Consider the following 17788-nt stretch of genomic DNA (forward strand, 5'->3'; position numbering starts at 1 on the left):
TTCCCCACGACAAGTATATGTTACTTTGACAATTCATAAAATCCAGTATGGGTGGATACCCTGCATGAGATGATTGATATGCAAAGGGACCATCCCTAAGGGGATTGCCTCCTGGCCTCTTACTTGCTGTTCCTTGTCTCAATAACTGTACAAAGTAGATTATTTCAGATGAGCGAAAAGTGGTTACTCTGCAAGATAAGGCAACCACTGCCCTTTGGCTAACATAATTGAAGTCCACAGTTCCTATGAAAAGAAAATTCCATTCTCATTTTCAGAAAAACTGCAGATTGTCTCTTTCATACCTGTACTCAAGTTGTTTCAATTTAAATGTTAAAACTTTTAAAACTGAAGACTTAGTTTTTAGATCACAACTCCAAAGTAGTCTTTACAGCTTGGTTTTGGTTTTTTTTTTTTTTAAAGGAAATTAATTCGGTTCATCAGTTATCAAAGAGTTCAAAGATGTTTAACTCCCAAGGAATAAACAGTAATCAGTTATCTTGTTTTTAACTGCAAGCACTGAATTATTTTTACCAATGGTAAGGGTGAGGACATTGTTTAAAATTCTTTGCTAGAGATACCTCCCTTCTGCAGACAGCAAACTGAGAGAAGAATTGGGCTGGTCACACAGGTCATGTCAGGGAAAATAAAGAATGACTGGTGTGATATACAACTCACCATATCCACAAGACCTTCAGTACTGCTGTCATAGGAATTCAAAATAATATGATGATTCTTTAAAGGAAGAAGAAGTAAGATTTTCCTTATACTGCAATTCTTCATGGCTATTTTAGAAAGCCATTTTAAAAGTGAACACAAAACTAAGAAAGGTTTTCAATTTGTCTCAAGAACCTCTAAAGTTTTAAGGGCGCCTGGGTGGCTCAGTCGGTTGAGCGTCCAACTTTAGCTCAGGTTATGATCTCACAGTTATTGGGTTTGAGTCCCATGTTCAGGGTCTGTGCTGACAGCTTAGAGCCTGGAGCCTGCTTCGGATTCTGTGTCTCTCTCTCTCTCTCTCTCTCTCTGACCCTCCCCTGCTCATGCTCTGTCTCAGATATAAACATTAAAAAAATAAAGATGTGGTATATACACAACATTACTCAGCCAAAGACAGAATGAAATCTTGCCATTTGCAACAACATGGATGGAGCTAGAGAGTGTAATGCTAAGTGAAACAAGTCAGAGAAAGATAAATACCATATGATTTCACTCATGTGGAATTTAAGAAATGAACAAAGGAAAAAAACTGGGGCTGTAGTTAAGCGTCAGACTCTTGATTTCAGCTCAGGTCATGAGCTCACGGTGAGACTAAACCCTGAATGGGGCATTCTTTTTTTTTTTTTTTTTTTTTTTTTTCAACGTTTTTTATTTATTTTTGGGACAGAGAGAGACAGAGCATGAACAGGGGAGGGGCAGAGAGAGAGGGAGACACAGAATCGGAAACAGGCTCCAGGCTCCGAGCCATCAGCCCAGAGCCTGACGCGGGGCTCGAACTCACAGACTGCGAGATCGTGACCTGGCTGAAGTCGGATGCTTAACCGACTGTGCCACCCAGGCGCCCCTTTAAATTTTTTTTTTTTTTTTTTTTTTGAATGGGGCATTCTAGTGACAGTGCAGAATCTGCTTTAGATTCTTTCTCTCCCTCTCTCTCTGTCCCTCCCCCCACTCACACTTACTCTCTCAGGATAAGCTTAAAAAGAGCAAGAAAACAGCAACGTGAAGAAAGAGCTGAGGACAACTGGCTAGATTTTCACCTAACACAGACAAATTCTTTCATAGGCTGTGTTAATAGTGAAGAATGCTAGGTATTGTGGGGTTGCTTTCCAGCTCCACTCCAAATTCCTTCGGTTTTAGGTCAGGGAAGATGGATTTGAATGTGAAAAGTCATGATGCTGAGAAACATCCCAGCCCTTTTATAATACCTGTGCATATAAATGTAATAAAAGAGATCAAACTATGTGACATAAACATAACAACAGCAGTTAAGTCATTGACTCCTAGATACTAATTCACGATGACTTCCAACTAATCTTTAGTCAATTGCACACATAATAAAGGTTACATGAGGTCATCTGTTTCTACATCATGCCTCTCACTTTGCTACAGCAATGAAACCCTCTATTCATGACACAGTTTTCAAAAGTCTTGTGGACTATGTTTAAATAAAATGCTTTGCTTTCTTATTCTAGGGCCCCTGAAGGTGAAAGGCTAGTGCTGAGAAAATCACTCTGGTCACTGCTCCAGTGGATGGTTGTGTTCAGGTTACACAGCAGTGTGACTGTCCCGAGTGACACAGCACTACAAATCCCACCTGAGAGGTTGTTAGGGCATCCCATTTATAGTGCCTACTTGTGTAAGGTTGGATTCTGCACAGTGTCCCACTTTATCAAACTAGAAGGAAATCTAAGAAAATCTAAGTATTGGGTCATGATGAATTTACCAGCTTCTGCATTCTTACATGACTTGTGTATCACAAATGGTACTAGCTAGGCATATATGGAACTCCATCTCTCTTTTTTTAATGTTTGAGAGAGAGAGAACAAGCAGGGGAGGGACAGAGAGAGAGGGAGACACAGAATCTGAAGCAGGCTCCAGGCTCTGAGCTGTCAGCACAGAGCTGAACGTGGGGCTCGAACTCACAAACCAGGAGATCATGACCTGAGCCAAAGTCAGATGCTTAACCAACTGAGCCACCCAGGTGCCCCATTCAGTGTCCATTTTTAATCACTTTCCTGGGAGATCCTATGTTTATGTGGTTTCAGACTGGATAGTTCTGAGTTTTTCTGGTACAAGAAAAGTTTTAAGTATGTAATGTTTTAACAAAAAACAAAACCTTTTAAATAATCCCACAAACAAAAGCATATTATGAAACTGTCTCCCCAACAGCAAGGTAAGAATCACTACCCCTCTTCAACATAAAGTAAACGGGAGAATCCAAAAACAGTATGTGAACATTACGTCATGTCTCGGTGCTAGAATGGCAGGTGGCTTAAATTCCTTCTTTGTGCACATCAGAATTTTATTGTTTTATAGAGTGAAGATGTGCTATTTCAATTTTATTTTATTTTTTTTAATGTTTATTTTTGGAGAGAGAGTGTGAGCAGGGTTGGGGCAAGAGAGAGAGAGACATTTCAAAGCAGGCTCCAGGCTCTGAGATGTCAGTACAGAGCCCAGTGTGAGGCTTGAACTCATGAACTGTGAGATCATGATTTGAGCCAAAGTCAGACGCTTAACCAACTTAGCCACCCAGGCACCCCTCAATAATTTTAAAAGTAAAAAACAAACATTAAATAAGAAAAATCTATGTAATTCCAGATGTATTTTGTGATAAAACTCAAGATGCAATAAAATAAGTGTTTAGGATAATACCTGATCCTTCTGCATTCTCATTTCGTCAACTTCTCTTTCAGCATACTGAGGGTCTCTGGCGGGGTCCTTGGTATCTTTTAGTGTGTTGATACTCTGAAATTACAATTCGAGTCATTTCATGCCCAGACCCCCAGTGACTACTGCCTGCCTCAGCCAGCCATTGGGGCCCATTCAAATTCTACCAGGCCCTCTCCCGCCCTTTCCTTCTAGCCACTATCTCTCCCTCTCAGGAAGCCTGCAAGCTGCATTTGAAAGTGGAGTGGGAGCTATGTCTTGCCCACCTTTTAAGTCCCAGTGCCTTGTGTACAATAGACTTTTGGCACATACTTGATTTTTGAGCATGTGAATAGAAAGCAAAGTAATCATAATAAACTCAGGAACACTTCCCAATAACTGAGTAGTACAAAAAAGTCTTGCTTTAAAAGAACTAGAAATCTATACCTTTGGTGGAAAGACCCTTTCATACACTTTTTTCCACAATTCCATTGGTGAATGGGCATGAAGCTTTCCAATGTCATTATCAGGAACAGGAGGAGATCCTAGAATTGGAAGTTGTACTCCAAATGACTGCACTGATTAAAACTTGACAAACTATCAATAAAACAGATGACACTTAGAAAAGCATAAATCCTAGATCACTCATTTCCCTTCTCCCTAACATAGCCGCTATTAAAATTTACCCCAACACAGTATAGCAAGACCACTTGCCCCAGATTCTAGCACCAGAGGAAGAGGAGACAAGAGTAATGAGTCAACTGTGATTCTCTTTCCCCACACGTACACTGGTGTCCAGCAAAAATACCGAGTTTGGTATTCTCATGTGTTTGTGAATTTGTATGTAAACAGACTGTCTTAACATGCTACTCATTAGAATGCAAATTGGGACAACTAATTCGGGGAGGTAATTTGGCACTACTACCTCCTATGTAAATACAGAAAAAAGTCGTATGTTATTACCCAGAAACCCGTTTTTGGTGTTTAACCCAGAAACACCTGCACACACGTATTAACAGTTTCACACTGCACCATCGTTAGTGTTAGTGAAAAATTGGCCACAACCAAACTGTCCATCAGTAAAGGCATAGTAAACCAAATTATGCACAGCCATGCTCTGTAACTGTGTCCAGCAGTCAAAATACCAAACAGACCTAGCTGTGGCACTATTGTGGAAAAACCACTAACACACATTGAGTAGAAAAGGAAACTTTAAAAATAATAGCTAGGGAATGATACAATTATGTTCAAACAGTTTTTTCTACAACATTCACACATCTAGAAAGTGGTCTGGAAGTACACATATCAAACTTGATTCTTATGTACTGTTTTAACATTTTATAATGAGCATGCCTTTATGTATTGATTATATAATTCAATTTGAAAAATTGCTGCCACTTCTTGGCAGTTGTCTATAATCTTGAGATTTCTAATTCTTTCTCTTCTACCATCTACATTGTTGATCTTTCAGTACCTCTTTACCACTTTGGTGGGAAAGACACTAATGCGATCCACCAATCTAATTCAGCTTTCCTAAGTTTCTGTTTGTCCTCATGTGTGTGTGTGTGTGTGTGTGTGTGTGTGTGTGTGTGTGTAGTAAGTTCTATACAATTTTATCACCTTTGTAGGTAAACATCCAGTACCTCAGTTAAGATACTTACTGTATAGTGCCATTGTTTCAGGATCCTATGTGTTGGCCTTTTATAACCACACCACTCTCTTGCCAATCTCTTCTACCTCCCCAGCTACAGTCCTGTCCCTAACCTCTGATCACCATTAATCTTTCCTCCATTTCTAACATTTTTTTCATTACAAAAAATTTAAATAAATAGAATCCTATTGTGTAGAACCTTTCCTGATTGGCTTTTTTCCCATTCAGTATACACTTGGATTAATCCAAATTATTGTATCAACAGTTTGTTCCTCCTTTTTGCTGAGTAGTATTTTATTGTATGGATATACCATACCATAGTACATAGTTTTAAACAACATCTCTGGTTGTTTCTAGTTTTGTGCTATTACAAATGAAGCCACCGTGAATATCTGTGTACAGATTTTAATATGAACGTAAGTTTTAATTTCTCTTAAATGCCCAATAATGCAATTTCTAGGTCATATGGTAGGTGCATGTTTAGTTTTATAAGAAACTGACAAACTGTTTTCAAGAGTGAAAACTACCATCTGACATTCCCACCAGCAACGTGAGTATCCAGTTTCTCTGTATCCTTGCCAGCATTTGGCATTGTCACTATTTTTTGTGAGCTATTCTGATTAGCAAATTGTGGTTTCAATTTGATTTCCCTAATGATTAAAGATATTAAACATCTTTCATATGCTTGTTTGCCATTTCTATATCCTCTTTGGTGAGATGCCCGCTCATATCTTTTGCCTATTTTTTAGTTGGATTCTGTTTTTACCGTTAAGTTATATATTCTAGATACTAGTCCTTTGTCAAATATGCAGTTGAAAATATTTTCTCCCAGAATGTGGCATGTCTTTTTATTCTTTTCAAATGGGATTTTAAGAGCAAAAAGTTTTAATTTTGATGAGGTCTAAGCTCCATGATTTATTTTACATCCAAGTTAGTTAGCATGTAGTGCAATAATGATTTCAATAGAGTCCAGTGATTCATCCCCTACATATACACCTAGTGCTCATCCCAACAAATGTCCTTCTTAATGCCCTTTGCCCATTTAGCCCACCCCCCCTCCAAACCCCTCCAGCAACCCTGTTTGGTCTCTGTATTTGAGAATCTCTTATGTTTTGCACCCTCCCTGTTTTTTAAATTCAGTCATTCTCGTTCCTTGTCCGACCTCCAGCTATTTACAGGGGCATTACCTGGCAGTACATACCGTGATTCTCACTGCTAATGAAATTAAGTCTTTGTGATCACTCATTAACCACCTCTATTCTTTTCATTCCAATTCAATCTATATTACAAAGATCTACATTTGAAGTCCAGTCAACTTTAGTAAGAGTAATAGGTGATGGGAAATAAAAAAGAAAACTCCTATCTACTAGAGTGTTAAAACCGAACTTCTAGCTACAGAGTAGAAGTTTGCTAGGGCCCAAACCTCCACAATGAAAATAGCTTCTGTGGGAAGATAAGGAGCTTGATTATATAAACTCTTAACAATTGTTTTCGCAAAAAACAGAATAAAACAAAACAAAAAACCAAAAAAAATTATTTTCACTTCATGAGCCTAACATATCCATACGTTTAGGAAATATATCCCATTATTTTTGAAGCAATCTATTTTCATAATGAATTAAAGGATACATAATTAGTACAACTGTTCTTTTTTGGTTTATTCCAACACTTGAATCTCATATTTTTCATCACTGCCCATAATCTGTAGCTTTGAATTTCCTGACCACTGTTTCTGGTTTTCTTCTACACCCAACAAGCTAAAATTTAAAAGTACCTGGAAATCAGCAAGGGAAAAGAAATACATGCAAATTTTTTAGTGAACTAGAAATCCAAAACCAGTCTCTTAGGTGCAACATTCCTTCCATCCCAAATATGTCAGTGTGATGCATGTTGCATCAATACCGTGTATACAAATAAACGCATAAGAAATAACAGCAATGATAATGAAATCGAAATGGTGGTATGTTGGAGATGAAGTGAACGTAGGGTAGGATAAAAATCAATAAGCAATTAAAAAAAGATTGAACAATCTTAATAAGTTCACCAACCTATTTGACTTAAAGAATCCAATCCTGCTGTGATAAACAGTGGTTTATTTTGATCCACACATATTGATTTGCTACATGGATAAGAAGAAAAAAGAGTCTAATTTAGTTTAGCAATCGAATATCCTGCCATGCTCTACTGTAAATACAAGAGCCAGGTTTTATGTCTAGCTACTGGTGAGAGAGCACACTGCTCCTAAATGAATGAGTGAATATCAATTTAAATTATTTCAAATATTAAAGTCTGGCATTAATAAAGGCTTTATGGGGGGGGAAAAAGTGACAGACATAAATTACCTTAAATGACAACCAAGAAAAGGAGCAAGTTTAAGAAAAATATACATACTACAATTATCAATTCAATTTCTATAATCAATATAAGAAAATGATAATACAGGGAAAGCTACTAAGATTACAGAAATAAAGTAAATCAGGGAAACAAGGGTAGTAGTATGATTATTTTATTCTAATCTTTAAGCATTACATAACATTTTAGTTATAATATTTGAGAAATATTTAACATAGGAAATGAGAAATAATATGAAATTATTTCTCTAAGAAGAGCCACCTGGAGGCCCTTTCCTATCAAGAAACAAAAGCCTGATATGAGCAATAATCAGAGGAGATTATTGGCAAAAAATAATAAAAAGATATAAAAAATCTATTTTAACAGTACCTTCTGTCAATGCCAAATGCTAACTGGTTGATAACTCCACGTATTTTTAGTAATAGAGCTTCTGACTTACTGGTAAACTAAAAAAAATCAAGAGAACAAATTATATGCTCTGCTTTCAGATCACAGAAACAGGTAAAATAAATATGGCTTTGAACACGTGCAAATTGCAGACAGAATTACTATTTATTTGCCCAACACACACTTGTTTGAGTAGACAAAAAACCTGAATAAAGGAAAATAAAGAAGTCTCAATAAATTTTAACTCACTCTTCACATTTTATGAGTGCATGATACGGAAGGGACTGGTGTTTATGCACTGGTCATTTTGGCTACTCCCACATATGGCTCATAACTATTGCCCAAATGCAATCTGGTTGGTAGAAAATAGGTTTACATCATAAATAACTTTTCCATCCAAGGGCATAGTACTGTCTTCCAAAAGGCCAACATGGAGGCTACAGACTAATTCAACAATACTGATAGTCATTAAAATGATCATTTAACTTTTCAGAATTGCCTTTGAGCCTGCAAAACAAGTTCCTGAAGATTCTCAGTGGTGGTATATAATAACTAGAGTGACCATAACCAGAACACTTCAGAGAATGAAAGTGGGTGGGTACTATTAATAATTAAGTTGAGGGGCACCTGGGTGGCTTGGTCGGTTAAGCGTCCGACTTCGGCTCAGGTCATGATCTCACGGTCCGTGAGTTCAAGCCCCGCGTCGGGCTCTGTGCTGACAGCTCAGAGCCTGGAGCCTGTTTCAGATTCTGTGTCTCCCTCTCTCTCTGCTCCTCCCCTGTTCATGCTGTCTCTGTCTCAAAAATAAATAAACATTAAACAAAAATTAAAAAAAAAAAAGAAATATCATATAGCTTGAGGCACCCGAGTGGCTCAGTCAGTTAAGTGTCCGACTTTGGCTCAGGTCATGATTTCACGGTTCGTGGGTTCGAGCCCTGCGTTGGGCTCTGTGCTGACACCTCAGAGCCTGGAGCCTGCTTCAGATTCTGTCTTCCTCTCTCTCTGCCCCTCCCCTGTTCATGCTCTGTCTCGGTCTCAAAAATAAATAAACGTTAAAAAAAATAGTAATAATTAAGTTGAGACATCAGGTGAAAATCAGGATATGTGGTTGGTTACCCTACAAATCTTTTAAGACTAGATTTGTTTTTTGGAAATATCAAAAGTTATTCAGCCAAATAAGAATAGTTAACATGTATGAAAGTGGGAAAAACAACCATGAACCAAAATGACATGGAATTTTATAAGGCAAAGAAATCAGTTTTCAGGATAAGATTCATTCTGGATTAAGAACAGACTCTCTCCGGGCACCTGGGTGGCTCAGTCGATTAAGTGTCCGACTTGAGCTCAGGTCATGATCTCACAGTTCGTGGGTTCAAGCCCCACGTTAGGCTCTGTGCTGACAGCTGGGAGCCTGGAGCCTGCTTCAGATTCTGTGTCTCCCTCTCTCTCTGCCCCTCCCCCACTCATGCGCGCGTGTTCTCTCTCTCTCAAAAATAAAATAAAATAACAAAATAATAAAAAAAAAAAGAACAGGCTCCCAGGCAAATTATTTATTCATGTGAATATATAAAATTTAATACATTGACTTTTCAAAATTGAAATAATTTTAATACTTCCTTTGAAAGAAGGTTTAAAAGTATAAAAACTAACTGAATTTTTAAAACACAACTTCATGATGATGATGATGATGAATATGTGTGGAAAGGAAAATACCTCATCACAAACATATTTCATAGAACTAACTGTAGGGCTGGGAGGACATGAGAAGTTTTCTGACTCAACTTCCCTATCTGCTGCATCAATTGCCTTGAAACATCCTCCTCAAATAGCTGTAGAGCCTCTGCTTGTATCAACTCAATGGGAACTCATCACCTCCCAAAGCGGTTCATTCCATTTTCAGATAATGGTAGGATTAGAGAGTTCTTTCTTATTTTGATCTAAACTCTATTGATTCCTTGTTCTTGACTGTAAGAGAGCAAAGAATATACCTATTCCCTCTTCCATGGAACAGTCCTTTGAATATTTAAAAAGCATTATCACATTCTAGATGATTTGATACTCCTCCTCATATATCACATTTTTAAATCTCCAACCATCCTGGCAGCTCTCCACTGAATCTGGTCCTACCTCTCAATGTTTTTCTATTTTTATTTTTAATAACTTTATCAGATTGCTCATAATAGTGAATCCATTTTCTTGACTGAATTTTAAAGGATCTGGCAATCTTGTAAAGCAACCCCAAACTGTCCTCCTTGAAGTGAAACTGAAAGACGGGGCTTTGAAACTTTGGCTACTGTCTTCTTGGTCTGGGAAGCTAGGCAAGCTGTATGGTTCTCTTGATGGTCTAGAAGTGCTCCTCTAACCCAACCTCTCATCCCTCAGGCTTACTGAAAGCTGAGATGAAGCCTTTCTCAAATCCGTTCCCTAGAAAACCCTGATGATTTAGGGCCATCTAGGCCTGCTGGGTCCTGGCTTGGTCTGACTTCATCTAAATTTGTACCCTTAAGACCAGACTGGGCCCTGACTGATCATCAGGTGTGATCTGCTCTTAAAGAAAGAGATTTCCCTCAGCTAACTAACCAGATCTGTGGGGCTTTATCTTGTGGTAAAAATAAGAAACTACAAGATCCATCGTCTCTGCTTCTGTATCTTGGAGGAATCATTCATTTTTAAACTCCCCTATCTTTTTGAAATAGTAAAAATGAGTATTTCTAGGGCGCCTGGCTGGCTCAGTTAGTAGAGCATGCGACTCTTGATCTCGGGGTTGTGAGTTTGAGCCCCACATTGGGTGTAGAGATTACTTTAAAAAAATTAGGCAGGGTGGGGGGGCGGGGCTAGGTGCCTCAGCTGATTAAGCGTCTGACTCTTGGTTTTGGCTTGGGTCATGATCTCATAGTTTCGTGAGTTTGAGCTCTATGTTGGGCTCTGCCCTAGCAGCAAAGAGCCTGCTTGGGATTCTCTCTCTCCCTGTCTGCCCCTCCCCCGCTTGTGCTGTCCATCTGTCTCTCTCTAATAAATAAAAACTTAAAAAAAAATTAGGGGTGCCTGGATGGCTCGTCGATTAAGTGTCTCTTGATTTCAGCTCAAGTCGTAGTCTCACGGTTTGTGGGATCAAGACCCACATCGGGGTCAGTGCTGACAGCATGGAGTCTGTTTGAGATTCTCTCTCCCTCTCTGCCCCTCCCACACTCACGCATGCACACTCTCTCAAAATAAATACATAAACTTTTTTTAAAAACTCTAAAAAAGAATATTTCCAAAGTACTCTGTCAATTTAATATGTAAGCAGATACAGTATAAACATAAAAGGTACCGAGTTTTAAGAAAATACACAATGCAATTTATTTGGAGTATTCTGAAAAGTTTAAAATGTTACCTTTAGTCATAATATACTACCCATGAAGGCTAGGGGCTAGCCCATGTTGTCTCCCGCTTCCCCTGAGCACTTTCATTTAGGGGGAAAAAGAAACCATTCAAATGGGAAGATACTATTTCTTTTAAATAAAAGTGCTTTTATATCTTATTGCATTAAAGGATATCCTTTATCCTTTGGTCCTCCTGTGGAACGTAATGGTAACAGTTATAATAAGCAACATTTATTAAGGAACACTTTGTTTCAGGCACTGTGGTGAGCATGTCACGTTACTTTCTTTTATCACAACAACCCTATGAAGAAGGCACCATTTTTGTCTATTTTACCCTGTTGGAGACTGAGGCTTAAGTGAGATTATGTGACCAGTCTGAGATCACACATCTAGAAAGTTGTCCTCAGATTCAAACCCAGGCAGCAAGACTCCCGAGTTCATGTTTTTAACTTCTACAACAAAGAGCAGTGTTTTTTTGTGTTTTTTTTTTTTAAGTTTAAAAAAGAATATTTTGTTAAGGTTTTTTTCCCCCTTTTCTCTTAAGAAAATACAGATTCTCGGGGCGCCTGGGTGGCTCAGTCCGTTAAGCTTCCAACTTTGGCTCAGGTCATGATCTCGCGGTCCCTGAGTTTGAGCCCCGCATCAGGCTCTGTGATGACAGCTCAGAGCCTGGAACCTGTTTCAGATTCTGTGTCTCCCTCTCTCTCTGACCCTCCCCCCATTCATGCTCTGTTTCTCTCTGTCTCAAAAATAAATAAACATTAAAAAAAAAATTAAAAAAAAAAAAAGAAAATACAGATTTTCATTCTTAAGGGGAAACTAAAAATGAATAAGTTAATAGCCAGTTTATCTCTTTAAGATGGACTGGGGCTTATGGGCATAAGCAGCTGCTCCAAAGACATGGAAGGCCATCTAGCAAAGGGTGTTCTAGAAATACATTATCAAACACTGTAACAAGAGGATTTGGGGGCAATGGGAAAGGAAAGGAGGGGATTATGTGCATTAGTAAAAGCACTAGTATTTATAACTGTGCATCAAGTTGCTAACCTTTCTAAATTTGGTGCTGTCTACTCAAGCCAAAGGGTAGGAAAGGTACAAACCATTAATGATGCTCCATAATAATGTGCAACAAATCGAAGTGTCTTGCATATAACCTTTCTCTTCTCAGAGTCAAAATCCTGAAGAAATACATTATTAAAAAAAAAAAGTTGAGAGAATTAAATATCTGTAGCAGGAAGGTACAAATTATTAAGTGTGGAAATAGATGATTTTTTTTTTTTTTTGGAACGTACTCTAAGGAGTAGGATTCCATTACCTTGATATTTGTTTCTATACAGAGTTGAACAATAGCTGCGGCCTTCCAGAACTATAGCTGTCAGATCTTTCCTTGTTTAAACATGTAGCTCAACAGAATTGAGATATGAGCACACATTTTATAGTGTGGAATACCCTAGGGATTCTCTGACAAGCAAAGATAAGAAGAAACCAATTTTCTGCTTTCTTCAATTTAAAAGTTGGGGAGGAAGTTCTTTCCCTCAGTGACTGGGTGAAAGATTCAGTTTCTTGAGCTACCTTATCCCCATTCTGCTTCATCCCCAGTCCACTGTATTTTTATTGTTCTTTACATATTTTCACTTTCCCAACTATATCCTCTTTTCCAGATCTTTAAGATGTGTGACTCCTTGACCTCTCCCTTCCAGAGTCATTGTTCTCATTTCACTATTATTTTTGCTCCTGTCCCAAGCATAAACAACCACCTTAACTAGAAGTGGAAAAGCTTACCTGAAAAATATCATATTTACTTCCAATTATGACCAGAGGTATTAGAAATGGGTCGACTAATTCACGATCCTGTTAACAAACATATTTCATTGATTTATTGTAATTAACTGTTTAATACTATGGATTCAGCAAATTCTATTTACTTCCAAAAATACACCTTTTTAGTCCCTTCGTAGATGTTGACTTTGTTTGCTTGACATGTTCTAATATTTAACTTCTACTAAGTTATATTTCTCAAGTGTAAAACTAGAAATGGCAGTTCCCTAAGTTACCATCATGTTCTGTCCTATTCTCTTAAATAACATGCCATCTTCCCGTTTTTGTTTCTTACTACTTGGTATTATCTTTTGTTGCTATAGCATTTACACTGCATAGATGTGAACCATAAGCTGTTACTTTTGTCCTGATATTCGTGATGTAAAACACACTCCTATAAACCCTGGACAATGCCAAATACTGCTGTGGGTTTTCCAGAAGATGATATTCATGACTGTATTTATTTATTTATTTATAAAAATTTTTTTAACGTTTATTTATTTTTGAGACAGAGAGAGAGCGAGCGTGAATGGGGGAGGGTCAGGGAGAGAGGGAGACACAGAATCCGAAACAGGCTCCAGGCTCTGAGCGGTCAGCACAGAGCCTGACGCGGGGCTCGAACTCACGGACCGCGAGATCATGACCTGAGCTGAAGTCGGCCGCTTAACTGACTGAGCCACCCAGGCGCCCCTCATGACTGTATTTAAAGGACCTGTGTTACCATCATTGCACCTTTGTAATTTTATTAGTTGTCAGAGGATCAAAGGACACGGAATATGGGACAGATACCAAATGAATGTAAAACAGAGGGTGGTGAGAAAGGCTGTTAAAACTCTACTCCTTGCTTAAATGTGTAGCTTCATCTAGTTTTGCCAGGTGAGTTTTTGTACAGTCTGTTTTTTTATCTTCATTTTATAGAGATTATAAAATCAATATCAAACTACTACTTCACCCTATTTCTTTTGATTGGTATAATATGCCGTAACAGTCACAGTGGATGTCTACCAAGAAGACATAAGACATCTTTCTCCTGGTTTTGCTCTCACTGAGGTTTTATCAAATTGCTATAATTTTCCAGTGAACAAGTTCATCTACATCAAATGAATTTCCAATCACGCATAAAAATCTCAGCAAGTTGTTTGTGATGTTGTCTTTAGCTATGTATTGGGCTAAGGATTCCGGGAATAATCCCAACAGCAACTCACCGGATGGTCCTTCTGCATATTACTCCATATCCTCTGTCTCATCTCAGAGGCTGCTTTGGAATTTGTCTTCCCCAGTTTCATTATCATTTTATCTACATGGCTTTTCATGGCTTGCAACAGATTTTCCATGGTGGGCCAAAGGTCATTAGGTTTTGAAAGATCCAGAACAAGAACAATAGAAAATGTCCTAAAAACCAAAAACATCTCTTAAAGAAGACTCACAATAATTACTGTTTTGAAACCCTATTATACTGAAATTTATTATTTAAGAACACTACAGCTTAAGGAAAAAATAAAACAGCAATTTTCTAAGAAAACACACACACACACCCTCCAAAGTCATAGCCTTATTTTTTCTTTAAATGTTTTTATTTTTGAGAGGAAGTGTGAGCGGGGGAGGGACAGAGAGAGGGGGACAGAGGATCTGAAGTGGGCTCTGCGCTGACGGCAGTGAGCCTGATGCGCGGCTCAGACTCATGAACAGTAAGATCATGACCTGAGCTGAAATGGGACACTCAACTGATTGAGCCACCCAGGCACCTCCAAAGTTACAGCCTAATTTATTCCAGTGCTTTTCTCTAGTGGTATTTAAATGTTACAACCACCAGTGGCACTGAAGGTTTCATTTGTACTGATGATAATCCAGTTCAAAGAATCTGCAAGCAGTTGGGTTCAACAGTGTCATGTTTAGATCTGATTTCACTGTATGCGCCAGAGAAGGGAAGCAAAAATAGTAAGAGCAGCAGCAACAACACACCATTAGGTGAAGAACACATTTACTGATGGACTCAGCCAGCGGACTACATCATTTATGCCATCTTCACAACAACCCTTCCTGGAAGATGCTATGATGTCCATTTTATGGATTAGAAAGCTGAGACACAGGTTCATATGACTAGTAAATTGTAGAGCTGGAGATCCAAAGCCACACGTTTCTGCCATACTGTGGTGCCTCTCTGAAAGCACACCCCTGACCACCACACACACCACTGCCACTGCCACGTGAATGTGTACCTGTGTTCATGTGAGTCCAATGTAAATCTAAACTCAGCAACAACAAACCGGTTTAAAAATGGGTAAAAGACTCAAATAGACATTTCTCCAAAGAAGATGTACAGATGGCCATCAACATATGAAAAGATGCCCAACATCCCTAATCATTACAGAAATGCAAATCAAAACCGCAATGAGATGCTACCGCATACCCATTAGGATAGCTATGGTAAACCAAACCCAAAACAAAACAGTAACAAGTGTCGGTAAGGATATAGAGAAATTGAGGGCACCCAGGTTGTTCAGTCGGTTAAGCCTTTGATTCGGATCTCATGGTTTGTGGGTTCGAGCCCCACATCAGACTCTGTACTGACAGTGCAGAGCCCGCGTGGGGTTTCCTCTCTCCCTCTCTCTCTGCCCCTCCCATACTCATGGGTGTCTCTCAAAAAAATAAAGAAATATTTTTAAAAAGGATATAGAGAGGGGCACCTGGGTGGCTCAGTTGGTTGGGCGACTGACTTCAGCTCAGGTCATGATCTCACAGTTTGTGAGTTTGAGCCCCACGTCAGGCTCTGTGCTGACAGCTCAGAGCCTGGAGCCTATTTCAGATTCTGTGTCTACCCCTCTCTCTGCCCCTCCCCTGCTCACGCTCTGTGTCTCTCTGTCTCTCAATAATAAATAAATATTTTTAAAAAATGTAAAAAAAAGTATATAGAGAAATTGAAACCCTTGTGCATTGCTGGTGGGAATGTAAGATATAAAATTCCTACATTTGTTAAACAGTCTGCTGGTTCCTCAAAAAATTAAACATAGAATTACCATATGATTCAGTAATTCCACTTCCAGGTGTATTTGAAATCAGGGACTCAAGCAGACATTTGTACACCAGTGCTCCTAGCAGCACTATTCACAACAGTCAAAAGGTGGAAACGACCCAAATATCCATCCGTGGATGAATGCATCAACATAACGTGTTATATACACACAAAAGAAGATCAGTGGAACATCCTTACAAAGGAAAGAAATTCTAATGCAGCCTACAACATGGGTGAACCTGGAAGACATTATGCAAAGTGAAATAAGCCAGGCTCAAAGGACAAGTATTACATGATTTCATTTACAGGAGGTACCTAGAGTGGCCAGATTCAGAGACAGAAAGTATAAAGATGACTGCCAAGGGCTGGGGAAGGGGAAAGTAGAGAGTTATTAATTCATGGGGACAGAGTTTCAGTTCAGGAAGATGAAAAAGTTCTGAGATGGATGGTGGTGATGGTTGCACATCAATGCGAATATACAGTGTTAATAAACTGCACACTTAAAAATGGCTAAAATGATAAATGTTATGATATTTTATCAAAATAAAAAATAGATCTAGGACTATTTCAGAAAGTGGTCATAATAAGCATGGAGAGCCATAACCATGGGCTACTGTATCCTCGATCAACAGGACAAACATCCTGCTAGTATGTGTAGCAAGGAATTATAATACATGTTAGTTATTTTATAATATTGTCAGTTATTTTGCTCAGTTTGAGCAAACCAGCTATTTTGTGTAATTGAAGCGAAACAGTACTTTACTATATAGGTGTCACTTCAGAAAATAGTCTTTTAGACAGCAATTATCAGGATTTTCTATAAAATTAGTGTGCCATTAAACTGTCCAGCCAATCATATCTACATCATTTCAATAAACTCATAATAGCTTTGCTTGACTATAACAAATAATATATATTTTTTAATAGTAAAGAAATCAATTTTATTTCAGAGGTTTGGTATGGTTAAATGCTTTTAAAAAACGACTGTGGTTTCACTTTTTCTTATTGTGGTAAGATGTATATAACATAAAATTCATCATTTTTCCAAATGAAAAATAAAAAATTTAAGTGAAAACAAGACAGAATTCTCGACTTTTTTCCAAGATTAAAATTTGTTTCCATTGCACTGGAAACACTTGTGTTACCTTTACCTTCATAGCAGATGACAGCTAACTTTTTTTTATATGAGTGTAGTTGACACAGGATGTCACATTAGTTTCAGGTGTACAACTTAGTAATTGACAAGTGTCTACACGATGCTGTGCTCACCACAAGTGTAGCTGCTATCTGTCCCATTACATCGCCATCACAATATCATTCACTGTGTTTCTTACGCTGTGCCTTTTATTCCTGTGACTTATTCCATAACTGGAAGCCAGTATCTCGCACCCTTTACCTGTTGTGCCCAGCCCCTACCCACTTCCCCTCTGGCAACCATCAGTCTGTTCTCTGTATTTACAGGTCTGATTCTGCTTTTGGTTTATTCTTTTTTTTTTTTTTTTTAATTCCATTTATGAGTGGAATCTTATGGTATTTGTCTTTCTCTAATTTATTTCACTTAGCATACCCTCTCGGTCCGTCCATGTTGTCTCAAATGGCACAGTATCATCCTTAAAAAAAGTTTTTTTAAAAAACTCAACAGCTCTTTAAACAGGGAATGAAACCACAGGAAATGCTCCATTACAAATTATCTAAACTCTGTTCAATGTATTTATAATTATTCTATGAACAATCATTTTAAAGACAAACAGTATCTAATAGCATTTGGCAATATTATTTTTCTCAAGTTGTTAGGCTTTGTCCAACACAAGGAAGTTAATTACGTGTCAGATTGATTCCAGT

The 17788-nt window shown here is 38.2% G+C and overlaps 1 protein-coding gene across 1 annotated transcript in view; it reads right to left on the minus strand.

Annotated features, from left to right (window-relative positions):
* DYNC2LI1 (dynein cytoplasmic 2 light intermediate chain 1) overlaps positions 1-17788 on the minus strand; it is a 40255-nt gene that overhangs the window by 982 nt on the left and 21485 nt on the right. Inside the window, exons 6-12 of the mRNA XM_078444428.2 lie at positions 14139-14325; positions 12898-12966; positions 12216-12293; positions 7733-7809; positions 7060-7130; positions 3808-3905; positions 3367-3459 (exon numbers count right to left, since the gene is read on the minus strand). Of these exons, the coding sequence (XP_078300554.2) occupies positions 3367-3459; positions 3808-3905; positions 7060-7130; positions 7733-7809; positions 12216-12293; positions 12898-12966; positions 14139-14325 (673 nt within the window). The remainder of the gene's footprint in view (positions 1-3366; positions 3460-3807; positions 3906-7059; positions 7131-7732; positions 7810-12215; positions 12294-12897; positions 12967-14138; positions 14326-17788) is intronic.

The sequence above is a fragment of the Panthera onca genome, chromosome A3 (assembly GCF_046562875.1).
Source record: "Panthera onca isolate mPanOnc1 chromosome A3, mPanOnc1 haplotype 2, whole genome shotgun sequence".
Classification (NCBI taxonomy): Eukaryota; Metazoa; Chordata; class Mammalia; order Carnivora; family Felidae; genus Panthera; species Panthera onca.